We start from the raw sequence: 25119 nt of genomic DNA on the forward strand, positions 1-25119 counted from the left end.
CTTTGACTACATGTTTGGAGCAGAAGTTGGAGAAGGAGGGCTTTAACAGTCAGCAACAGGAGATTGTGTAAATCTATTGAATAATGCTCTGATCACACATTTTAAGGGGTTGATTAGTGGATACTGATAATAACTGTCCTAAATTAGATACAAGTGTTGTACTGAATAGGTGAATACAACGAGATGATTCCAAGTAGAATTGTGCTTGACAACGAAAATAATGGATGGAACGAAATATATTTTACGAAATTATGTAGGAATGATTAGGTGAATACAACGAGGAGATTTTCCCGTGAACTTTAAGAACTGTCACGTAATTTGTAGAGTTTCGTTTCGCATGACAATCCTGCTTGTGTTTCTTCTTTTGCCAAACAGATCATTAAAAGCATTTCTATTGATCCAAGATAACACGGAGGGATTGGAAATAAATTATTAGAGCCTTGTACTTCAAGTAAGTATAACAAGTAAGAACAGCACAACTCTTATTTTTTTAGATACATCGACATTCAAGTATGACATACTACATTTCTGATACTGCTAGCAGCCTATGTAAAGATGGCTTCTTCTTTGCAGTCAGAAGGAATCAGTCCTTTCAGCTCTGGGCCACTGAATTTGTTATTCTCAAATCTGAAACACAAATAGGATAAATTTATGGTAAATCTAACAGCAGCAAGAAATCTTAAGTGGAGAGAGAGAGAGAGTTACTTTAAGGAATAGCAATTTTTCTTTGGTACTTTTTACCTAAACTAATTTAGTACCAATCAACCTTTTCCATCAAATATATTAATGAATTTCATCTTTAAAGACTTTTATTCCAATTCAATTGTTATCTTAGGCATGCATATCAAATATGGTTATGTTATCTAATTATTGTCGAGTTACTATACCTTTCCATCGGGAATGATTTAAAGTTGCCATCTACGGGTGGTTCTGAGAGGTGATTATTAGAGACATTACTGCACAATGGGGGTTTCAAGTTAGCTGATAAATCAATAACAAAATAAAAAAGAATGAAATTGATATAGGACAATCTCCATTCCAAACCCCTCACCCTCGCTCGCCCCAGCACAAAAAGAAAGATAAAAAAGAGAGAATCTTACAAGACTTGGAGATTAAGAGTGCTGACAACTATTGGGATAGATCCTGTCAGCTGGTTGTTGTTGAGCCATCTATACCATATTCATGGATGCAAATAAAACACAATTGACACATGATTTGATTCAAGAGTTTGAGTTTTTGGCCAAGCAACATTATAAGCATGCTTACAGGAATTTAAGAGACTTCAAGTTGCCAAATGACTTCGGGATGTTCCCTTGGAATCGGTTATAAGACAAATCCATACTAATAAGGTTGATCAAGTTACCAAGTTCCTGAGGAATGTTTCCAGTTATGTTATTCCCATAGAGCTCCCTGCAATGAAGAGAGTTTCATCACTGTCACTGAGGTTAAAAAAGGGAAGAAAGAGCATGCATATGCATACACACAGGTATTGGAGATAGGGTAGGTGGGCAAGTTCTGGGGCCAAAGTTCCGCCCAAGTTATATCGGCCCAAGTCTCTGAAATTCAAACAAGTGATTAGGATTAGAATCATAAACCCAGTGGCAGTAGGTAATTTTGATGAAGAAAAGGAATGTTAGAATAGAATACAAGCGAGTGACGTAATTGTTGGAGTCGCAGGTAACATGAAACCAGGTACAAGGAGTGACGAGAGATGGGTCCCAGCTGTCCAGTACGTTGTTGGGGTCAGAAAGTCTTGTTTTGAAGGCATAAAGAGCGTCTCCTACAACGAGACTCACATCAACTCATAAGAAAACTAACTACATTTGTCTGTTAATTTTGTGCAAAGAAAAGAATAACATACCTTCAGAGTTTGAGAGGGATGGGAGAGGACGTTGGAGAAGAAGAAATAACAGAGATAGGAAAACAAAACTAGACATTCTTCCTTTCCTCTGTGTTGGAAGTAAAAACAAGACACCAAAACTTGAAAGAAAAATAAATAAATAAATCTATGTAATGAAAAGAGAGAGCTGAAGAGATCATCAAAGGGAAAGAAACGGGCAAGTGAGAGTTAATACTCTGCCACACTGTGCAGAGCAAAAGTCAAGTCTCATTAAAGGTATTTTAAATGAAGCTCCAAATAAAATTGTATTTTTTATTTTTAAAGTAATTAATGCGTTCATAGTTTTGATTAATTTTCAAAAATATTATTTAATTTCAACTTCAGTTATTTTTATATTATTTATTTTATTTGAGGAAGGATAGGTGGCCGAGTTCAGGGGCCAAAGAAGAAAGAGGTGGTAAATGAAAAGTGATGAAATGTTTAGAAAGAAAAAAGAAGGGGAATGCTACAAGCGAATGACGTTGTTGTTTGCGTCCCAGCTCTCCATTACAGAAAGACGGCTTCTCAAAGCAGTATGCAGAGAGTGTTTTGTTTTGTCCAAAGAATAAAAATAAGTGCAAGTGGAACCAAAAACAACACACAAAATTGAAAAGCTGTTTGGCACCGAGATACAAAATGCCAATCCATTTTATAATAGTCAATAATGTCTTAAATATTAATTGATTCATTAAATGTTACTCCTAGATACTTTTTCTATTACTTAAATCATCTCATTAAATAGGATTAAAATAGTTAAAATTTGTTGATATTTTGACTTCACCTAAATTATCATGTATTTATTATCTATATTTTTTCTGAGAGAAATTTTTTAGACAATTTTTTCCACCTAAAATAAGGGTAAATTTGACAATTTATTTTCCTATTACTGAAAAGGAGAAATTATTAAACACATACATTAATTGTTATGTATGCTGCTATTGAATACATTTATAAAGAAAAAAAATTAATAGTAGAAAAGAATCTTATACATTGTGAAAGACTAGAAAAAAATATTCGATGGATAATTGTAAAAAACACTGAAACAATTTAAACAAAAAAGGAAAAAAGTATAGCTTATTGTAAGATATTTTGTCCAAAAAATCAAGAAAGGTAACAAGGCCACAACTCAATTGATACCCGACGAAAATTCTTTTTCTTGCATCTTTCGAACAAGAAATGCATAGATTTAATATTTTTTTAAAACAAAATCTGCTCAATTAAAAAGATAATTAATTATCTTTCTTAATTTTAATATAATTATATTTGATATGTTATTAAATATTTTAAAATTGATTTTATTGATGTACATGCATACTTTTTTATGTAAATAATAAATAGAGGTATAAAATTATATAATTAATTGAATTCATGAATCATACAAGTTTAAAATTTAGTTATACTTTGTATTTAATCAGAATTAATATTAAATATTTATAATTTGTAATCAAGGACAATTACCATAATTATATATATTTATTAATTAGATCCACAATAAATAATGTCTTTCAATTTATTAATTACATTATAAGTAACACTGGAGGGAGAGAAACCATTGGCTTCCATCCAATAAGGCATTGTCAGGTGTGAATCCCTCCAGCTTCATCTGCTGAAACAACTGAACGGCTTCTTCACAGCAACTTGTAAGTGATGAGGGTGGGGAGGAACTTCTCCTTAACATGTGTCCCGTGTAGCTTCACCAGTTTTCCCTCTCATCCAGTTATTGTAATGCAGGCCCAACCCCAAATTCCTCTCCCCTTAGTTAGCCAGTTTAGTCCTTCCCAAGCTTAACCTCCAAAAATAAAGTTCCACAGATATTCTCATTAAAACATTTTTTAGCAAAATTAATAACAAAATCTTTCTGACAGTCAGAAGAATGGATAATTTGGGACTGCCTAGGGTGAAGTCCGCAAGTCTCTGCCTCATGGTTGAGGCACAAAAATGACAGGCAATAGGTGGTTTTGAATCGGAAGAAAAACAAATAAAATATTTTTAATCGGAAATTTACGAGGGGTGAGACATCCAAAATGAGTTGTGTCTTGTCTTACATATCTTTGTTGCTTCATGCCCAGCGTTATCATAAAATAAGCTCTACCAGAATGGTAGATCAAAGAAGGTGCAGCACAAGTTCAGAACTTGCAATTCACATTACCACCCTTTTCGGCCCTACTAACACCGCCCACAGGTGATTCCTACCTTAAACCAAACAATAATTATATTATCATCTCCAATGGCATCCCATCTTTTTCAATGTGGAGGCTGCTGGTTACTACATTTCTCGGTTCACAAAGAAACAGCAGAATAATAATGAGAACATAGAACCATAATATTTAAGATGTCAAATAGAAACCTAATAGGTAAATACTAACTTGTTGAAGAGACTACATCAATCAAAACGAACTCTTCAACAATGCTCGTTCTGTATTCAGAGTACCACAAAAACTAAACGCTACTATGTCTCAAGGCCAAATGTAATTGTTCAATACACCAAAGCATGACCTTCATACAAAAACTTAACTTTCACTTTCACTTTTAAGGAAGTGAGGGCTAATCAAGCGAGCAATCTCTAGCATCTCAACTTGATCTTTCCCTGCAAACACCTTCTTCAGCTTCTCATCGCAATTTATAGTCCTCTTGTCTGTAGGGTCCTATCAGAAGTAAAAGTAAAAATTCGGTTAAAACCAATTCAAGGTTATCTATATGTTGCTGAATAATAGCACCAGTTTAGAAAAATATCAGATAAAACATCCAAATACATGAATGGCACACTGCATTTGTACAAGAAGAAAGAGTCTCAACATAAACAGCATACTAGCATAAGCCGTAAAGTAAAAATAAAATAAAAAAATAGCAAATCTTTGTCAAACACAGGAACTTTAAATGGCTCCAAAATTGACAAGAGAATTCCTCGACATCAACCGTCATAATATACCGACTAAACAGAATTGCATCAAACTATTAAAAATGGAATAGCAGATAGGCTAATAGTTTGTGTAAAGATGGAATGTATATTTGTAGAATAAATACAACTAAGGTTAAACACAATGAGAAGGTTCTGAAAGATAAGACAAGCAAAACACAGGGGTGTAGTTATGTACAATGTACAGAAGAATTACTACTGCATAACAAATAAAATATTGGCAATGGAGTAGTAATCCAGTAGGAAATGTTGAGTTGAATCCTGAGCGAGACTGGCCCTTATCGCAACTTAAAGCAAACCCTAATATTGGTTAACAAGGAATGCAACAAAACAGAGCAGTCATGAACCAGAAGAATAAAAAAAAGACATTGACAGAGGATTTAGGGTTTGGAGAAGAAGGTAACCTAACCTGAAGATTGTTGTCCTTAATGTAAGCCCAAATCCGTTTGAGGACTTGGGTTCGAGCCATCTCGGGAGCGCCGACGAGGTCTTCCATCTCGGGGGAGACTTTGCGGGGTTTCATGATACCACGGATTTTGCGGGCTGGCTTAGACGACTGAGAGACGGTGCAACAGCTAACGGAAATGGTGCGCAAGGCAGCAGAAGAAGGCCTGGTCCTCATGAAAGTGTGGGTTTCTGGTGGTGGGAGAACACGGGAAGAAGAACACAAGAAAAGCCCAGAAGACAGAGCCATTGTCCACAGCCAAAACACAATTACAGAACTCAGCCTCAGCCACAGCCCCAGCCTCTATCCTCACTTTCTACCTTCTTCTCTCTCCAATTACTAAATTACCCTTTCATTCAAATTTCCTACATCACTATTTATTTACATGGAATATTTGTCTTCTTTTTTCAAATTCAAAGGTCTTAAGTGAATCCTAATAACTTTTATTTTAACAAATTCTTTCAAGAAATTATATAGGAAAAATTAATTTATACCACATTATAGGTACCCATCTATAATCTATTCAAGCTTATAAAATATTTGCATCTACTAACTTGTTTTAATTTTTTTGGAAACAAATTATTTTTCTTTAATAAGAATACTAAGTAATTTATTATTATTATAAAAAAAAGTCGTACACAAACCATGTAAAATGTAAAATTTTTTGCACAGTTATCCAATCACACCCTATTATATATGGTGAGTTTGTTAACTTTTAAAATATTAAAATAATTTAAACGGTAATATATGAATAAATGATAATATAAAATTATTTTACTTCTCAGTGTATAAATATTAAATTCTATTATTATTATTATAGTCCTTAAATTTTATAACTTACCATGATTATAATCTCTAAATAGAAACTAAAGTGATTATTAAATTTTAATTTTAGAGATTTATTTGACTTTTTTTTAATGATATCGCCTCACAAATTAAGGGACTAAAATGTTTTAGTCAATTTTTTTCCTACCACTTTTTAACATTTGAAACTAGCTCTTGAATTTATAAAACCAATCCAGAAAAAGAAATACTTTAGTCTTCAAACAACCAAAACCGTTTTTACCCAACATCTCTTGAGCCCAGCAAGTTTAAAATCATAATGAAAAAAGGTGTAAATACCAAGGACCCAAAAAAATGTTTAAGAAAAAAACTCATGTTATTTCCACTATCCTATGTTACTAGTACGCTCCTCTTTTATTTTTATTTTTTCAGAAATACGCCAGAAAATACATTCTCCTTTGCACACACCCGTACATCCTGCATTTCAAAAATTGATCCCAGAGTCTAAGTTTCAAAATTATCATCAACTACATTCCAAAAATTGATCTACAAATTATAAGAGAATGTTTTATTCCTCGAATCAAGTAACTAGCCAGCCAAGCTTGCCCAAGATCAACAAAAAATATAAAAACCTACACACCTATGCGAGTTTGCTTGCAAAAAAATCCCAACAATGGTGCAAAAATCGATTTTGTTTCTTGCACTCAAGCTTAAACAACTGCAGCAACTTTGCTTTCCATGCCCGCGATGAAACAATGTTCAGGCACAAGGAGAAAAGGGAAAGTGAAATGTGAATGATAAAATGATTTTAGGAGGGGTGTCATTTTTATTTGATTGAAAGGCATAAGAGCAATTGAAAATCTTGTACCCCCTTTCCACTCAGTCTTAGCGGACGTGAGAGCGTGAAGAATAAGGCTCTATTAATTTTGAATCAAACTGGAGACAATATGAACCACATAATATATGCGTGTGTGTGGAGACAATATGAGGAAGGGTTGTGGATGGATGTAGAGGGTCACCATAACCAACATGACGACGACAACATGTGTTTTCAACAATGGTTCTCAGTGTGTGTTTGGACAACATGGATTTGTTACACCATTGAGTTAATGCTACTCTTCATTCCAGAAAGATTGATCAAATATAGTATTTTTTTTTAAAGGATACTCATAAGACAAACTTGCTATAATCTACTTTTCTGTGTTAATGATCCCCATTTGCCTTCGACTAAAAAAGAAATGTAATATCAAGACAAACCCCCCAGTGGATGTTTGGAAATAGTGCAAGTTTCATGTTTTTTGGGAAACGTCATTTGAAGATTTTTTCTTTTTTCTTCTGGGCTCTCAATCACCAGTGCCCCAAGTCCAATTGTGGTTATGGAGTCCACAGCCTCGCATACCTAGCATACTCGATTCCACCTTGTGTTGGAGTGTTATTATGTGCACCATGCAAATTGCTTTGCTGGTACATCCAGCATAACTTGTGTAATTTCCATTTTGTCCTTCCATAAAATTGATACGGATTGGACAATCCGTAAATCTCATACGAATTGCCCAATCTGTATGACTCTTACGGATTGGGCTTATGGATTGAGAATCTGTAAGTCTCATACGGATTGGTCAAATCCGTATGAGGCTTACAGATTGGGCTTACGAATTGGTCAATCCGTAAGTCTCATATAGATTAAGGTTTACGGATTCTAAGCAACTGAGTTAATAGACCAATTATATTATAAAATAATTAATGTCGTTGTATATAATACTAAAATTTCCAATATATATTTAATGTGCATGTAAATTTAGATGATAAATAGTGACAATTAATTTTGATATAATAATTAATATGTTTACATATATGAATTTTTATGAAACCTATTGTTTTTATTTAAAATTTATTTATGTAAAAAAATACATTATTAAATCAAAATTAATTGTAATAAGGTCAAAAAATACATTAGTAGATTTATGTTAATGAACTTATGGTTTTTATTTACAATTTATATATGTAAACAAATTAATTATTAGCTCAAAATTTATCATCTAAATTTACATGTGTATTAAATATACATTAAAAATTTTATTGTTACATATAGCGACATTAGTTATTTTATAACATAATTGGCTTATTAGTTCAATTGGTTAGAGCTTAATAACCTGAAAGTTACAGGTTTGATTCCTGCATGGGACATTAATTTTAAATTAATTTATAAAACATATTTTTGAAAATAAAATAAAAATGAATATCGTATGGACCACTTAATGTGTGTTTGGTTTACATTTTCATTTTCAGTTTTCATTTTCTGAAAACTATTTTCATTTTCAAAAAATTAGAATTTTGAAAACATGTTTGGTTTGATTTCTTTGCTTTCAATAAATAAAAACACTGAAAATGTGTTTTTAGATTTGCTTAAAATTACATTCATTGTCATCGCGCTTTCATTTTTTCCAAAATGAGGTTCCTGGTCTCAACTGAAAATGAGATTTTATTATTTCTAATTTTTGGTTCGTTTGAGAAAATATTTTCACTGAAAATGTTTTCAAAAATCCAACCAAACGCATTTCCATCATCATTTTCTATTTACAGTAAAAATGAAAATAGAAAACAGTCAAACCAAACACCCTCTTATGAATTGGACAATCCATATCAATTTTACGGAAGGATAAAATGAGAATCGTGCTATTGTATTAGATGTATCAGTAATTATGTTGGGTGTGCGTAGGAACAACCCTTGTGTTGAGTGGGCCACCTTCTTTGGGCCGCTTTTCGGCCTTTCGCCATTTTATATTTTAACTATGATGAATTTTAATATAGTTTGATCTTATACAATAAATATCTGTACCAAAAACTTTATCTCTCTAGTCTTCTTCAAGTAATTAACAATTTCTATTCTCCGTTATTTTTAGAGAGGGTTATTAGTACAATAAGCTGATCATATTACCGTTTAAATATGAAAACGTGAACAATAAGAAATTGAGCAACAACAATCTAAGTTATAATTGCTAGTAAATAAACAGCGACTGAAGGTTCCTTTCTTGAATTTGCATCCATTAACAAAGAATTTGTTGATTAACGACGAGGATGATTGATGGGAGTGAATACAACTAGGAAAAGATACGACGAGCTAACAAAAGGAGGTTGAAAAGTAGCATCGACCTTTAAACTAACCAACCCAACCAAACACGCCTCTTTTTTTACTTTGATTCTGACCCACTCTTGTTAAAGTTTTCTTACACACTATCAGCAAAAAAGGACGACTTTTATTTTCGAGTGTGGTTAACAAATATTATTTTTCAAAAAAGGACAGAAGATACGAAATTTTACAATAATAATAATAACTAGCCAACCGCACGTATAACTTGTTTATATATAGCGGCAGTAAAAAGAGATATAAATATTCTTATGAAATGGTGGTTGTGAGGTTTATGAGTAAGCCAAATTGAGTTGGCTTTGAAAGTGTAGCAGTCGGTTGTTGAGGTAGATACTGCCTGCGTACACTTGGCTGCTATTCAGTTATACTTGAATGTGCAAGAAACCCTTCTGAAATCAAAGTTCGAACAAACTGCTTATATATATATATATATATGAGTAATTGAGTATGACGGTACGTGCTTAATAGGGTGAGATATCTAATTATTGAAATAACGGGTTAACCTATAAAAGTCAACACAGAGAGTTTTTTTTTTGTCGCCCCTGGCCTTTGGATGAGTATATGTACGTAGTACAACTAAGTGGGTTAGTGCGTCTATATTAATTAAGACAATCCATGCAATGCATGACGAATTACTTACTGCTAATCATGCATGTTTTCCCAAAGCTGACATGAAATTGGATTGTTTTCTAAGCAAAGTCCTCTCCTATGGCAACAATAACTTTTCCTCATTAATTAACACTATTCCTATTGATGTTTACATTCAATCAAAAGCAAGCAAGACATGTGAATCCAAATAATCATGTTTATTGCCAGCAGATCGAGGCCCAAGTCCCCACCATTATTTAGGGCTATGGGGCTTTGATAATGGTTGTTACTCATTAGCTATAATCATCATCAGTTGTCAGTTTATCAATATTTTCACACAACTGATGATGATTCTATAAATATTAGTATTTATTTTAGCAGATTAATTACTCTCTCTAAGTAGGACCCAAGAGCCAAGATGAGTTGTACTATATATGTGGTGAGGTCGTCCAGATCCACCTCACCAACCAGTCCTTCAACGTGATCGTGGCGTACAAATTACACATGCCTAGAGGTCCAGCACAAAATTAATCAACCCGTATGACCCACTCTTATCACCTTGTTAGTTAGTTTATTTCGGAGCAAACACATACATGCATATATACGTGTTTTCAAAATTAATTCATTTTACAAGTTTCCATCGGGCATAATTCTTCAAAACCAAATACTCGATCCTATGTATAATCAAATAAGTTTCTTTAATAATAATGCATGGTATTCTTTTATACAGCGGAAGATGATTCGATCGAGTGTTCTGTGGAAAATGATTCCGTGTACTTTGTCAGTTATACAGTACGCCATGTTCATAAGAAATTGGGACGTATATATGCACTTCAAAACGGACCGGCAAGCTAAACACTAATTAGATCCTGGAAACCCACCTACAGGCGGATACACACGAAGGAATATTTTTAATATATGTAATTTTTTAATTTTTTTAGACAATAATTTTCTAATATGATAACTCGAATCTTGTGTAAATTATTAACAATAACTTATTTTTAGTATTCTTTAAAAAAATATTTGAAGTTTCTATTTACCACCAATATATAACAAATTTCATAAGTTTAATAAAAATTTAATCTATTGATATAAATATTATGAATTTATTAACACACATAGATACATTAGTTTATTATAACATATAAATATATAATAAAAAATTATAGAAAATATATAATACTGACGGATAATGAATTGGATAAGTAAAAGACATTTAACGAGGCAACATTTGTAACATATTTAATAAATCATGATCAACCATTCATTTATCACGATTTTTGGTGGACTGTATACAAGTTGTCCGCGTGTAAGAAGGGCTTTTAAAATTTGACCTATGTTTTCGGTCCAGAATTAATTTTTTATTTGTGAAAATGTATTTTTCTTGCACATAAACCTAAAATGAATGATGATATTTGATATGAAAATGACGTGCCATTTTATCAATGACGAAAAGTTTTAAAAGAATTCATTCAAATAAGTTGATTGAGTCGACTGAATAATATACAAAGTTATATGAGCGGAGTCAAAAAACAAATTCTAATAACTACAATAAGAATATTTGGCGCACGTAAGCATGCACCATGCATTGCCTAGTATCTTTCGAGGCAGCAAAATTATAAAATAACAATGAAAAATAATGTAAAATTGTATATAGTAAAATGATAAATAAAAAATTGTTTAAGTGAAAATATGTGTGAATAATGTTGTTGTTTAATTTGAAATCCAAGTGAACCCACAAAACGAAACTAAGGAAAGGGTTGATATTGGCATGCTTAACTAAATAAACAGTTAGCCGGATGGCACTATGATTTTGGTGGTTAGAGCCGTGCTATCATAATTGGTGGTGGGTCTGGCTACTCATCGTTTCAGAACAAAAAAAAAAGGAAGTTGAAATTACAAATCATCACCTTTTCTTCGTTGTTGTGTCTTTAGCGGGTAACTTTGGCTGGTTATTATCCGCGGAAAAAATGTGAAATATTAGATGATCATTGCATCCTAGAATCAGTTCATTTGACAATATAATGGTTTGAAATTCATCCTAAAATACCGTGCAATTTGTCAGTTTTAAATAAAAGATAAATAGTGAAATCTATTCATTCATGAAAGAATGAGACGCTTGTAAATTAGTATTCAAAACATCAAAAATTTAAATTTAATCTTAGAATGTGAAAAGTATGATAAATTAATTCTATAAATAATTTAATGATCTTTAAAATTTACAAATTAATATTAAATTGAATCTTAAAAAATATAACTTATTATTAAATTGAGATAATACTTATTTTGAGATTCAAAAGAGTTTTATTTATCTTCCTAAGTAATGACTGGTTTACTTTTCTATATAGTATTTCCACTAAATATTAATTAAAGATGATATTAAAAGCAAATATTCAATAAAACATTAATGTTGTATTTTGAAGAAGGAAACATATTATCTTAAATGGAGGTAGTATGAATTTGTTAAACTTAATTTGATGATGCCCTAAGCCAAATATATACATAAGATATGCATGCATTTGAAGAATTATTATAAATTATAAAAGGAAACAAGAGTCCCATTACAGGTGGCATTAGGATAGTGGTTATGTTGAGAGACATTTGATGGATGGGTCCGAAGCCAGGTGTTATGAGTGTGAGTGGCTATATAACATCGTCTTCAGCTAGCTGCGCAGGTTAAGCAGAGAAGATGGAGACTCATTTGGTTTTGTCGCTTGCTTTGATCTTCACTGTAGTTGCCGGCGTTGGAGCCCAAGGCCCATCCACCTCTCCCGTGCCTCCCACACCCCAGTCTTCACCACCTCCCATCCAGTCTTCTCCGCCACCTGTTCCTTCCTCACCTCCTCCGGCTCAGTCTCCACCACCAGCTTCCACTCCCCCACCAGCCCCACTCAGCTCTCCTCCCCCTGCCTCCCCTCCTCCTTCATCTCCACCACCCGCATCTCCTCCCCCTGCCTCTCCTCCTCCGGCATCTCCACCACCCGCATCTCCTCCCCCTGCCTCCCCTCCTCCGGCATCTCCTCCCCCAGCCACTCCTCCTCCTGCTTCTCCTCCTCCCTTTTCACCACCACCAGCAACTCCTCCACCAGCAACGCCTCCACCCGCATTGACCCCTACGCCCCTTTCCTCTCCACCAGCCACTTCTCCAGCTCCAGCTCCTGCCAAGGTGGTTGCTCCTGCACTCTCTCCTTCCTTGGCTCCCGGCCCCAGCCTCTCCACCATCTCTCCCTCTGGCGATGATGTAACTCCCTCTCTTCCCATCTCCACATGCATACATACTTACATACATACGTACTTTTTCATCAAATATTCCAACCTGAGATATTTTAAAATTTAGACCAACTCTAAGTATTACCTCATCTTTGAATTGTACATATCCACCTTAATTTTTAAGATCCATAATCTGCTTAATTAACTTCAAACCAAAAACACTTTCGACTTGTTCAAGCTTCACAGCTAGGAGGCACAATTTTGAATTTTACACATCAAAGGTTTTACATCAGTTTTCTTTTCATTTTTTAAAATATTTATATATTTTTCTTATTCTTTTATTTAAAAATTAAATTATAGCTAGGATTATACTGACAGGTGTGGACCAGCGGGTGAGTATTGTAGCTAAGATACAGAGTAATCTCAACCATCATTATGTCGTTTTTATATATAAAAAAAAAAATAGAGTTTAAGACCATTAAATGTTCAAACCGAATCTTATTCCTAGGTAAATGTGGATCTGAATCTGAAAATGTTGTTTGATGTGATTGAGTGGGTAAATTACCTAAATATGATATGATATGATGATGCATGCCTCAAGCAAAAGCAACATATACACAGTTTATGTCGCCTGAGCATACAAATTGAATGCAAGCGTTTTCATTTGTACAAGAAGGACTTAAACATTATTTGCACAACTTTGCCAGATTGTCATTTCATAAATATTTTAAAAGTAAGCTTCTAAATTAATGCACTTAATTTGTGGCGTTGCAGAGTGGGGCTGAAAAGTTGTGGTCCTTTCAGAAGATGATTGGGAGCTTAGTATTCGGATGTGCTTTGCTGTCCTTGTTGTTCTAGAGATCATCGATCTCTGTCTTCGGACTTGCAGATTTTTCTGCCAATTCATGTTATTTTTCTATTTACCTTACCTTTATATATTATTATTTTGTGGATGTGATCATGGGAGTTTATTAATTACTGTATTTGAATTATATACGTACATTGCTTGCATTCTTGGGAGATTTGAGGGGAGGTTTTGTATTCGAGGACAGTTATTTTGTATGGCACTATTATTAGTGTATCGATCGTTGCATTCTAGTATTTAATGTCTTCCATTCATTATTTTTATTTTTATTAATTAGGATACTGCTACTTTACACATAATAATACTTGGTGAACCTCTACAGCTTTACCTTTAGATCCTACCAAGAACTCCTCCATTATATATTGGTATTCTTAGCTTTTGATCCTCTGTAAACCTCTGCAACTTCACCTTTAATTCACATCTCACACCACCGAATCATCAAGCTAGCATCACAAAACCATGTCCTCAACCCGCCTAACCATGCATGCAAGTAGCCACCATTGTAAGACTCCAACAATGCTATACTCTCACCACAAAAACCTCCATCTTCTCTTGGTATAAGCCTAGTCGTCTCATTATGTTTTCGTTGCCAACCATGCACAGTGCCATACCAAGAGCATATACAACAAAGGCCTATGATCATGAGCCACGAAGAACTCACACTGCCACACACGCCCTGAACTAGATCATCCCAATTAAGACCCACCATCGTATTGATGATTGAACCTTATGGAAACCTTTAACGTTGCAAGGTCAAACTTATTGTTGAGGGTTTGGCTCAAAAGGATGACATTCTGACATTGATTATAAAGAAATATTTTCACTGATCGCATGAAAGGAATATACAAATTTAAATGAGATTATTATCAATGATATTTGAAGTTTAATGATTCTATTGTGTATGTATGCGCGTGTGTATGCATGTGTATCTCTAGTAATATCAAAGTATAAATATGTGACAAGAATAAAAATATTTTAAAATAAGTCACACGAATTATTAAGCATATGTCATAAAAAGTATATATCAATAATGTCCTACATAGATTTAGAATGAAAAAGTGTTTCACATCATTTGTTTCAATTATGAAAAGAGATAAGTTTAGTCTCACACAATGTCCTAAAAATAATTTGAAAAGGAAACAAATGCAAGCACCTTTGTATGCATCAATTGTTGAAAGTATTATGTATGTTTATTAGATGTGTACTTGACTAGAAATAAGCTTTGCAATAGGACTATTAAGAAGATACCAAAGTAATCTTGGGATAAAATATTAGAAATTTGCAACAAAAAAAAAAAGTTGAGATACTTACAAGGAACAAAGGATCAGATGATTTATGCTTACATATAAAAATTTGGTCACTTGAGGTGATTGGGTGGTATTTAGAGTTAGACTTTGTTGTATGCTTGGACATAAGAAAATTCACCTTAAGCTATGTATTTCTTTTAGGCAAAGGAGTTGTATTGTGAAAGAGAACAAAATGTTGTTGAATCCACCAGCAAAGCTAGATTTATAGCATGTTTTGATAAATAAAAAAAAACAATTAAAAGTGTCAATGAGAATTGAACCTAAGTCTTCACACCTTTACCCTAATCCTCCATCATTAGGTCAACCCTAATGAATTAAAAAGGTTAATTCTCACTATTGTAAAACAAAGTTTAAAAAGTGAAGTCTCATTACTATATCTTTGAAGCAAATTAAAAGTACTAGAGACTCCCTAAAACTTCCATATGAAAAAATGCATGTGTTATTTCTTGATGATGGTGAGAATCATTAATTTCTAAGATACTGATAGTTATCTATTATTATGAATCCTAAAAAGTACAACTCACATATATATGAAGAAAAAAGAAAGTAAAGATGTAAAATAAATATAAGAGAAAGTGAACATGCATAAACAATAATCCTATTATTATATGGTTAGAGAATTGCAACTTAGTAGGAAAAACCAACTAGTAGACATTTGACGGGTTTCATCAAGCTTCAAATAAAAGATATATCAATGATCATAATTTCATAGGCGTGTAAGTTCGAGAATAAATGCAAAACAAGGCACGCGAAATCAAGGTAGTTAAACTCGAAAATCTATATAAACTTGTGAGAGTTTGACAAATCTGACTCGTAGACTCGTAAAAGTCTATTTTATGAAGAAGATAAGAGTTTTTGTAGTTGTAGTTTGCATGATTGATAGTCTTATCCAAATGCAACAAATTGAATGTTGGATGAAAAGAGTGAAATGTGAAAAAATAAAAAGCATATGATGCTTATAAGGCTTTTATTTAGTTTAAAATCACATCCCAAAGACTAAATTAGATAAGACTCATAAGCTAAATGAGTCTAACTTATGCTTTAAAACTCACATGACACTACTTAAATCATATGCATGTGAGTTTTAAAAATATCCTAAGGCAACCCGCAAGCCCAAAACCTCAACACCGCACTTGACCTGATCTTCCTTTAAAGCCTAAAATCACAGTGTTGAAGCAGAGTTTCTTAAAAATAAATACACAAAAGAGGCAAAATGATTTCATGTCAAGTTTATATGAATTTTGGGTCGCATTTGTAACTTGCAAAATATGCACGTAATTGAGATAGGGTAGAGTGCATTACTCTTGTAAGCGCAGGGGAAAAGAGTTTGAAGTAGGACCGTGTACAACAGTTATTAGGCCTAAGGTGAAATTTACATTTAAATTTTATTGTTATTATTTTATTTATTTATTATATATTTATCAAAATTTAGCATGTAAATATTTATAATATTTTATTTTAGTATATAAAACGACAAATTTAATTAACCTATTTTTGACATAGGTAATGTTATATAAGATTTAAATAATTTGTTTTAATTTTTTCAATAATAGTTATAGTTACAAGTGCTATTAATAATATTTTAGAAACTATGCATATTTAAAAAATATTGTCATATTTTATGAGTCTCTTCCTTTTTTGCGTCTGACATCACCACTAACTTTGAGAGCATCCACTAATTCAAAACTTAATTTGAAAGTTATATTTCAATTACTTAAAAGTGTGAAACAATCCTTCCTACATGATAAAAAAGGATTCCATGATCATGATCAATCTTATCTGAAATCGGAAATGTCAAGTTTTAATATAATGTAATACTTTAATTATAGCATAACTTTTTTAAGTATGCACCTTTGTAATATTTTTATTGAATGAAGAATTTTTTAATTTATTCTCATCTAAACTTTTTAATTTTTTAAATTCAAATAAAAAATTAAAAATGATTTCATAGAATTCTTTTAAATTTTATAAATATATAAATTTATTTTAAATCCTTTAAATTCTTATGATTTAAATTCATTAAAATTTATAAGATTTTTTTATGATAAAATAATCTTTTAAAATTCAAATCCAGTACACCCCTTAGCCTCCAATTTTAAAATATATGTAATTTTTGTTTAAACCTCATTTTTGTCTATATTTATTTATGTTTTCTTACATTTTAATTAATTAAATCATTATTAATGATACTTTAAATAAATATATTAGGACTAGGGTTCAATTAGACAAAAAAAAAAAAAATCTATGCAAAATTGAAAATTGGACTAAAATTATGAATTTTTTAAAGTTAAAGGACTAAATGTGTATATTTTAAAATAAAAAACCAAAATTACACATTAAACTAAATAGGAAGAACAAGGCATTTCTGAAAGAGAGCATGTGTTCAAGCACTTCAACTGTCCGTTGAACTTGTAAAAAAGGCCAGACACTAAGTCTGCAGTGACCATGGTTCCTCTATAGTGTATTCTTTTTCTTAGAGTTGTTCTCGTTTGGTCTTCGGACCATATACCAACCTCCTGAAGATCCCCTTCTCTCCAGTATATGTTAACTGTTGTTCCTCCACGAGCCTTTAAGCCTTTCAGGGAGCCATTTGGCCATTTCTCCCAAGGAAGGGCAGGAAGTAAGAAAAGATCGCTCAATGTACTCTGAACAAGCATTTCTGCAACTGCCGCTGCAAACCTGACAAGTGGCAACCAAATAATCCTGAGTTGATGCTCACGCTGCCCATTTGTGCTACAAGGCCTATATTAACCTTTCTCTTGAGATTATGAAAAATCAAGTGCAACAAGTGTGAATTGTCAAGTGAAAAACAGAATTTTAATGGTTAAGAAAAACAAAAATTTCAATTATGTAAAGAAAAGAAAAATAGCTTATATTTGAAATTAGCTATTCAACTCCAGGTATGTTGTTTTGGCATGTAATAAATTATCGTCCTAGTAAAATAAATGCTTGGTTGTTATAGTGACTTGTTAAATTTGCAAATAGTTTTTGTCGAGTCAATGATAATGCCACTGAATTGGAGTAAAAATAAAGGCACAAACGTATCACTTAAGTGGGCAAGTTATTTGTAGTTTGCATGCAGCTCTAGAAAACAACTAAACAAGTTACCCGAAGTTGGCATCGATCTGAAATGGTGGGTGTGCAGCAAAAAGGTTGCTGTAAAGTCCACCTTGAAATGGTCTCTCATGATCTGGATCCACCAAGTTGATCAAGTGCTTGATCATCTTATATGCATTAGAACTGTTTTGTAGCCGTGCCCAACAAGCAGTTTTCCATGTGGTTGACCATCCAGGACCTTCCTCTCCTGTTTGCAAATTTCAATGATTATCCAGGTAAATTATTTTTTTAGGTTTAAATATAATTTTGTTTTTCTATTTTGTTAAATCCATAATTTTGATATTCTTATTTCTAAATAGAAATATTTGATCTCCTATTTTAGAAAATCCATAATTTTTGTTCAATCTTCAACTTTACCTATATTTATTTCTTTTATTTCTTATATTTTAATTAATCAAATCATTTCTTAGTGACACCTTAAATTGAATCAAAATAAAAGAAATTAAATATAGATAAAATTGAAAATTGAACCAAAATTACAAAATTTTTAAAATAAAAAATTAAAATAAAAGAGCAAAATTACATATTAAACAAAATAAATTGATTAAAATTATATTTTATTATCAGACAAACGTCTAAGCAATAAAATTATTCATCTTATACAAACCTCGTTTATAAAGGCTTTTTTCGGCAGCTTCGATCAGGGCTGGAGTTTCCTTAAAAGTAATCGTATGCCCTGGAAATAGACCAAATAGATGTGAAAGGTGCCGGTGATGCACCTCTGGATCCTTGAAATCTTTCACCTGTCTTCCACAAGAAAATCCATTATCTATCCTGCAATTTAGCGTATAAAAAATAATCATTTAATATAGTAATGCATCTTCCATATTTGAAGAAAAATACCCATTCCATAATGGAACCATCCTGGGCTATGTTGATTGGACGTAACCGTGGTTGAGCTTTACGAACTTCTCCAACAATGTTATCCTTTGTTCTCCCTATAACCTGTTTTGGAAGTACATTCAAATTTTGAGTAAATAGAACATCAAAATTGTTCTATAATGTGCTAGTCAACAGTTTAGCAATTTCACCTCAGCAGCAGAAAGAAATGTGGAGAAGACTTCGTTTATGATTGCTACATCCATTGTGGATGACTGGCTTACACAAGCAGGCTCGCCATTGGGAGCGATAAAATAATGTTCAGGGGAAGTTGATGGATTAGTTTCAAGATATCCTTCACTGTCTTCGATCAGCCAGCTCAACAGAAATGACACGCATCCTTCCATTAAGGGATATGCTTTATATTTGAGGAAATCCTGTTAGAAAAAACACATTGCATCACCAAAATTTGCCTTTGTTAGTTCCAGCGGTATGTTAGTTCGGCCAAAATTCATTTTATCACATCTTACACATGATTTAACAATTTCTTCCTCACTTACAATATTTAAATATTTTTTCAAATTAAAATTTGTATTTTATTTTATTCACATTAAAAAGGCAACTTTATTTAACACCATCCAAATAAATTTCAATCTTTTAAAATATTTTTTATAAGCATTTCTAAAAATAAACTCATTCTTCTATGCGCGTCTTTCAAAATTAATCCTTCCATAAAAAAATCAAAACTTTATCTGCACAAATTACCCAAACAAGCACAACATCCTAAAATGGATTAAAATTTAGAAAAATTCTTCTGAAGGCTACCCATTTTTCAACAACTTAGTTTTGTATGTTCTCTATTTGTTAATTTAGTTTGTTTTGTTCTGGTTTACCTCATTAGTTGATTCAGAATTGAGAAACTTAGACTTATCTCAACAGTTACCTCATCCATTGTGTAAGCATAGTGCTCCCATAGATGAGTACAAAGCCATGCTCCACCCATTGGCCACAAGGCCCACACAACATCACCTTGACCTGCTGATGTTCTCGCCCATATATCTGATTTACTATGTGCCACCCAACCATTTGCTTGGTAATTCACCTTCAGTGTTCCATAATTGAATGAGAGAAACTCGAAAGCATCAAGTATGTCAAACTCAAAGGAAATAAATTCATGAGAACAAAAATAAGCGAGCAAAGACAAATGAACGGGTATCAGGATGGCTCAAAGCAATCTAAAAGTGCCTCCAATTGTTATCCACTTTCCATGAAAATGATGCAGCAACAGCAACTACAACTAATTCAACTACTCCAACAAATACACCAAGTAGGTTTTAAGTATAACTTGTTTCAAAAACTTGATTTTATTTTAAATGTTTCTGTGTTGTTTAGTCTTGCCAATCTAAGTGGTATTTCAATCAGCTTAGCCTGTGCACGAGTCATGGGTCCAATTTTAGGTTGTGATACTACATTTCTATTAAGTTTACTACAAATAATCAGATTGATACTAGCTGCTGAATTTTAAAAATAGGCTAACTATAAGACAGCATCATGCTTAAAAGATGGCTTTTGACAAAAAGGTAAAGAGAAGATAAATACTTACATGTGCAGTTTTACTGCCGTTCACAGACAGAAGAGAAATGTAATCAAACAAGGGTTCTTGACACTCGCTAAGATTGCAAGGAAGAGCAGGCCAATAGTTCATTTCAAGATTGATGTTCAAGTGGGGAGCTCCACTGGGAAAAACAATGCAACCATTATTAGTCTGAGATTAAAAAAAATTAATGCAAGGTTGCCTTGCAAGTAAGTGAGGCAACAAATGCGGTTATAAATAAAAAGAAAAAGAAAATAGAAACCTGATTAATCTTGACATCTAATAACAGATAGCAAGCCTTGTTTAAAAGCATATCCATTTGAAATAAAATAGAATATAAACGTACTCCCAAACTGGCTCAAGATCTTTGTTCCAAATTCCCTGTAGGTTTGCCACCTGAGTTCCAGGACGTGAAGAAGAAATAAGCAAATAACGACCATACTGAAATAGAAGCTCCACCAAGGAAGGATCTTCATCAGTCTGAAATGATTTCACCCTGTCTGAAGTTGAAGCTTGTGTTACAGTACTGTCTACAAGAGACGAATGAGCTACAGATGAGGTAAGCCTCTTCAATTCCAAAGACCTGTCCTCTGATATATTTGGCCGGGTGCTTCTCATAAGCTGCAGAGATACTCGGTGAAAAAGACCCTGATAGTCATTTAAGTGGCGTGCATAAAGATGAGAATATGATACATTGCTTATTGAGCTCAATGTAGTGAAACATTGAGAAGTAGGATCCTTTTTAGAATCTGAAGGAGCGGTAAATGGGCCACTGAAGGAGGAGGAAGCAACAAGAAGTAAAACAGCCCAATCTGAAGCCTCAACCTTCAACTTGTTATTGTCCAAAATATGGATGACTCCATCTGTGCCACCGATCTTCAAATCAAGAATTGCGGAGAATTGAATTCCATGGGGATTGTGTTGGATCCTTTTGCCAGGACATGATCCCTTCATTATAATCTGATTAGGGGCATTTACGTAAGTTTGGTTAATGATTTTGCTGAGGAGAGAAACTGTAAATGAAAGTTTGGCCGGTTTACTGGAAGAGATTTGAGTAACAATGAGTTGATCGGGATAGGAAGCAAAGTGTTCCCTAGTGAATTGAACATCTCCGACAGAATATCTGACTTTGACAGTAGCAGTGTCCAAGTCAAGCTCTCTCTCGTAAGGTTGTTGGAGGCCGGGTGTGAGATGTGAGTAATCAAAGTCCAATTGGATATCGCCGAGAAGTAGGTAGGCCTAGGGATAACAATTCAAAAGACAATGAAGGAAATTGAAATTGAAATGGAAATGGAAATGGAATTGTACCTCGGATGGATTTCCTGTTAAGGCAGAAGAAGCAGCAGTGGCTTGGGGATAGTGTTGTCGGTGAACGAGGTTTCTAACGTGAGAAAGTGCTGGTGGAGCCTTGGAATTAGTGTAGTCTGCGGGTGTCCCAGTCCAGAGCGTGTCCTCTGAAGCCAAAATACAATCAATACAATGTGAGTAATAGTAGAATGACAGGAATATGAAGATTGATTAATGATTACCATTGAGGTGTATGGTTTCGGAATGGACGTGGCCGCAGACCATGGCTCCCAAGCGTCCGTTCCCAATGGGAACTGCATCCGTCCAGTGCTTCCCACCTTCTCTAAACCTAATCTTCAAATTCCTACTCCCTCGCCCTTCCGCCATCCTTCAAAGACTAAAACAACACTTCTCTCCACCCAAACTCATGCCTAATTAAATTCTATTTGGATTTTGTTGCCTAGTTGAATTTCAATTCAATATTCAAAGTTATTGCATTTTGATTTTGAGTTAATCTTTGGCTTTGACATAAAATCATAGCTAAAGATACTATTTTATTTCAAAATAAATCAATCCGATAAAAAAATATTAATTGAATAACAATTAAAAATCTCCAAATAACTCTTGATTATATAAAAAAAAGATCTCAATTGAATAACACAATGATTTTTTTTTAAATTTTGTTAATTTTACAAAATATTGTAATAACACTTAACATCTTTAGAAACCAAAATAGTGTCTGACCCTTAAAAAAGGTTAAACATAATTTTATACTAAAATATTTTAAAAGTAAGTTTTACATCTACAATTGATTGTTAAATAAACTAAAATTTTTAGCATTATGTTTTCCTATAATTAATTTTGTTGGAGTCATGTATAATTGTAAAGATGCTATTGTTAAAAAGAATACTCTATTTAAAGCATAGTTTCTAAAAAGGATTAAGGAAGTCTGAGGCGATCGTGAAGAAATGGAGAAGGCGGTGAGAGCGTATGCGGAGGTTCTGAGATTGGTGAGGCTCTTACCAAAGGACAGCAGGGCTTATTATGCCAAGTACGCCCGCGAGAACTTCGTCAATTACCGTGATGTCGTTGATCCTTCTGATTTCGATGACCTCTTTCAACGCACCTATACTCATTCTCTATGGGTCCTTCATAAGGTACGATACCTTACCTCCCTAGCTTCCTCGATCGATCTCTTTCCAAACAACATTACATTGCTATGTTTCATTAATTGCAGTATTCCATTGATAAATCTGCTGCGGATAAGCTCAGAGGGATATGCTGCACTTGATGCAATTTCAATTGCCACCCAAGTGTTTGTTCTTATTTCTCACTCATTCACACCCTTCCTTGCATGCTTGAGATGTATCTATCTGCTTCAAAATTAAATTGTTTTCATTATCACTTGAACATGTACAACAAAACTACATACTCCTTTTTTATGTATCAGTATCTTTGAGGATGATAATTGCACATCGTTGAATTGGTTTCCCCATTGCATTCCATATACAATCTCGCACCAATCATCCAACAATAGTCTACTATTATGCAAGAACACGCCATTATGTATTTCATTGTAGCTGAAAGAGATCTACCATGATCATCCAAGGAAGACCTTCTTGAAAGTATATAAATGCTTGATAAACTGGGTAGGGGGGAGTATTTGTTTTAAGACATCATATTACATTTTTAGGAATCACATTACCCAAAAAATATCATAACTAGAAATGTTATTCTTGAACATTTTTTAAAATGTGTTTGATTACATTTTTAATATATTTTGAAATACCTTTTAAAATTCAAAATAATTTAAATAAAAATGCAAGTTACAAATGTGAGAGAATATTTTCTCATATTTTTATGGTACTATCACTTTCCTACCCCTTATCATAGAAACAAAAATAGTCTAAAACACAACAATATAAGTTTAGTCATAACACAATCAAATTATAACATAATACTTAAGGTTTTTTTTTTTTTGTTGGTAACTACCATAATTAAAGTCTTTAACTTCTCGATTGAATTCTAGATATTCTTCCAAACTTTGATCCTATATTTGAATTCTGGTTATAGAAGTAATTCTCAATTTAGGGCTTAGTTACATTTTTTATTAACCAACATTAATTATTGGTTTTTGTTAGAATTTGAATGGGAGAATTCAAACTCAGTACCCTTTTTTCTTTCTTCTTTCCTAACATCCTCATTTTCAACCATTAAGTTAATCTCATAACTCCTTAGTTATACTTGTAATCACTTCACTTCTCTTAAATCTTTTCAATCTTCATCAATGATGATGTATTTTCCAGAAATTAAACCTAGGTCCTCCTCCACATTGGATCTTAAATTATTGTTTAGTTTGTTTGTTAATTTAAGTTTTGAAGTTTGTTCATTTTTGTATTCGTTCATTTCTATTTTAGTTTATTGTACTTTATTTTAAATTTTATATTTAAAAATAAAAAACAATGACAATAACCTCACATGTTTTGTAGCAATTTTAAGCCCCCAACTTCGAGTAAAGCAAAATAGAAAAAGAAAAAATCACGGCAACCATCACTCTATCTTATAACGCTTAATTCAATTTCTCGATCTTCAATGTCTCTTTCACTTTTGCTTTCAACCTCTTCATCCTTCGTATCTCAATAGTCTTTATCAACGTCCATGTTTGCCTCTTTTGCTTCTCCTTCAATTCCACCTCGTCTTTTCCATCTACACAAACCCAGTAATAATAATAAATAGTCATAAATAAACTCTCAAATTGAAGATGTCATTTATGTGTTTAGAGAAAAAGGTGTCGAGCTTGAGTTATAAATAATGGATGTGGAGGGAAATCAGGAAATGTCTTCGTCGAAGAGAGAAAGAGTGACTATTTTTGTGAGAGTAAGAATGGAAGAGGTGGTTGTTGTCAGATTTCAAGGCAACAAATTTTTGAGGGAGGGAGTAGTACAGGGGTGGTGGCAGAACTAGGAGGAACATTTTTATGTCATCGCCTCTTCTTGTCCCTCGATCTTAATTCTTTTATTTTAATATCTCCCCCGTTCTCCTTCTCACCTTCCCTTCTGCATCCGCACTCCGCAGCATGTGTGGCCACTGTCATCGCCATCTTTCTTGATCATCCTGGCTTTTTTTATTTTTCTATCCCACACTCTTTGTCACCTTGTCA

At 33.1% G+C, this 25119-nt stretch overlaps 5 protein-coding genes across 6 annotated transcripts; 2 read left to right on the top strand and 3 right to left on the bottom strand.

Annotated features, from left to right (window-relative positions):
* Positions 1–285: 285 nt before the first annotated feature.
* Positions 286–2092, bottom strand: LOC114368181 (leucine-rich repeat protein 1-like). Of its 2 annotated transcripts, XM_028325525.1 has the most exons (8): positions 1862–2092; positions 1648–1780; positions 1485–1556; positions 1267–1410; positions 1101–1169; positions 888–956; positions 590–627; positions 286–538 (listed from the first exon to the last, which is right to left on the bottom strand). In XM_028325525.1, the coding sequence occupies exons 1-8, from the start codon at positions 1935–1937 to the stop codon at positions 507–509; spliced, it is 633 nt and encodes a 210-aa protein (XP_028181326.1). In that variant the 5' UTR covers positions 1938–2092; the 3' UTR covers positions 286–506. The 2 variants fall into 2 exon arrangements, with proteins under 2 accessions (XP_028181326.1, XP_028181322.1); XM_028325521.1 differs by having other exon boundaries at positions 286–627.
* A 2076-nt stretch (positions 2093–4168) lies between these two features.
* Positions 4169–5592, bottom strand: LOC114368192 (upstream activation factor subunit UAF30). The gene is made up of 2 exons (XM_028325528.1): positions 5206–5592; positions 4169–4524 (listed from the first exon to the last, which is right to left on the bottom strand). The coding sequence occupies exons 1-2, from the start codon at positions 5488–5490 to the stop codon at positions 4390–4392; spliced, it is 420 nt and encodes a 139-aa protein (XP_028181329.1). The 5' UTR covers positions 5491–5592; the 3' UTR covers positions 4169–4389.
* Positions 5593–12348: 6756 nt separating this feature from the next.
* LOC114368200 (classical arabinogalactan protein 9) lies at positions 12349–14076 on the top strand. Its single transcript, XM_028325534.1, has 2 exons — positions 12349–13001; positions 13745–14076. The coding sequence occupies exons 1-2, from the start codon at positions 12450–12452 to the stop codon at positions 13826–13828; spliced, it is 636 nt and encodes a 211-aa protein (XP_028181335.1). The 5' UTR covers positions 12349–12449; the 3' UTR covers positions 13829–14076.
* Positions 14077–17401: 3325 nt separating this feature from the next.
* On the bottom strand, positions 17402–22453 carry LOC114368207 (alpha-L-fucosidase 2-like). Its single transcript, XM_028325540.1, has 10 exons — positions 22202–22453; positions 21981–22126; positions 21019–21911; positions 20682–20814; positions 20022–20180; positions 19291–19515; positions 19103–19204; positions 18867–19002; positions 18251–18446; positions 17402–17821 (listed from the first exon to the last, which is right to left on the bottom strand). The coding sequence occupies exons 1-10, from the start codon at positions 22344–22346 to the stop codon at positions 17479–17481; spliced, it is 2478 nt and encodes an 825-aa protein (XP_028181341.1). The 5' UTR covers positions 22347–22453; the 3' UTR covers positions 17402–17478.
* Positions 22454–22856: 403 nt separating this feature from the next.
* LOC114368216 (LYR motif-containing protein At3g19508) lies at positions 22857–23459 on the top strand. The gene is made up of 2 exons (XM_028325546.1): positions 22857–23116; positions 23197–23459. Exons 1-2 carry the CDS (start codon positions 22928–22930, stop codon positions 23248–23250), a joined length of 243 nt encoding a protein of 80 aa, XP_028181347.1. The 5' UTR covers positions 22857–22927; the 3' UTR covers positions 23251–23459.
* The last annotated feature ends 1660 nt before the right edge of the window (positions 23460–25119 follow it).

The sequence above is a fragment of the Glycine soja genome, chromosome 1 (assembly GCF_004193775.1).
Source record: "Glycine soja cultivar W05 chromosome 1, ASM419377v2, whole genome shotgun sequence".
NCBI lineage: Eukaryota > Viridiplantae > Streptophyta > Magnoliopsida > Fabales > Fabaceae > Glycine > Glycine soja.

Bases quoted from the DNA above. Each gene is read 5' to 3' on its own strand.
- LOC114368181 (XM_028325521.1), bottom strand. From the start codon at position 1,937: ATGTCTAGTTTTGTTTTCCTATCTCTGTTATTTCTTCTTCTCCAACGT. The intron at 1,781-1,861 runs GTATGTTATTCT...GTCTCGTTGTAG, and splicing joins ATCCCTCTCAAACTCTGAAG to GAGACGCTCTTTATGCCTTC. The intron at 1,557-1,647 runs GTATTCTATTCT...TTTGAATTTCAG, and splicing joins AACAATTACGTCACTCGCTT to AGACTTGGGCCGATATAACT.
- LOC114368207 (XM_028325540.1), bottom strand. From the start codon at position 22,346: ATGGCGGAAGGGCGAGGGAGTAGGAATTTGAAGATTAGGTTTAGAGAA. The intron at 20,181-20,681 runs GTAAGTATTTAT...GGAACACTGAAG, and splicing joins ACGGCAGTAAAACTGCACAT to GTGAATTACCAAGCAAATGG. The intron at 18,447-18,866 runs GTTTGTATAAGA...ATTTGCAAACAG, and splicing joins AAAAAGCCTTTATAAACGAG to GAGAGGAAGGTCCTGGATGG.
- LOC114368216 (XM_028325546.1), top strand. From the start codon at position 22,928: ATGGAGAAGGCGGTGAGAGCGTATGCGGAGGTTCTGAGATTGGTGAGG. The intron at 23,117-23,196 runs GTACGATACCTT...CATTAATTGCAG, and splicing joins CTCTATGGGTCCTTCATAAG to TATTCCATTGATAAATCTGC.
- LOC114368200 (XM_028325534.1), top strand. From the start codon at position 12,450: ATGGAGACTCATTTGGTTTTGTCGCTTGCTTTGATCTTCACTGTAGTT. The intron at 13,002-13,744 runs GTAACTCCCTCT...GTGGCGTTGCAG, and splicing joins TCTCTCCCTCTGGCGATGAT to AGTGGGGCTGAAAAGTTGTG.
- LOC114368192 (XM_028325528.1), bottom strand. From the start codon at position 5,490: ATGGCTCTGTCTTCTGGGCTTTTCTTGTGTTCTTCTTCCCGTGTTCTC. The intron at 4,525-5,205 runs GTTAGGTTACCT...TACTTCTGATAG, and splicing joins TTAAGGACAACAATCTTCAG to GACCCTACAGACAAGAGGAC.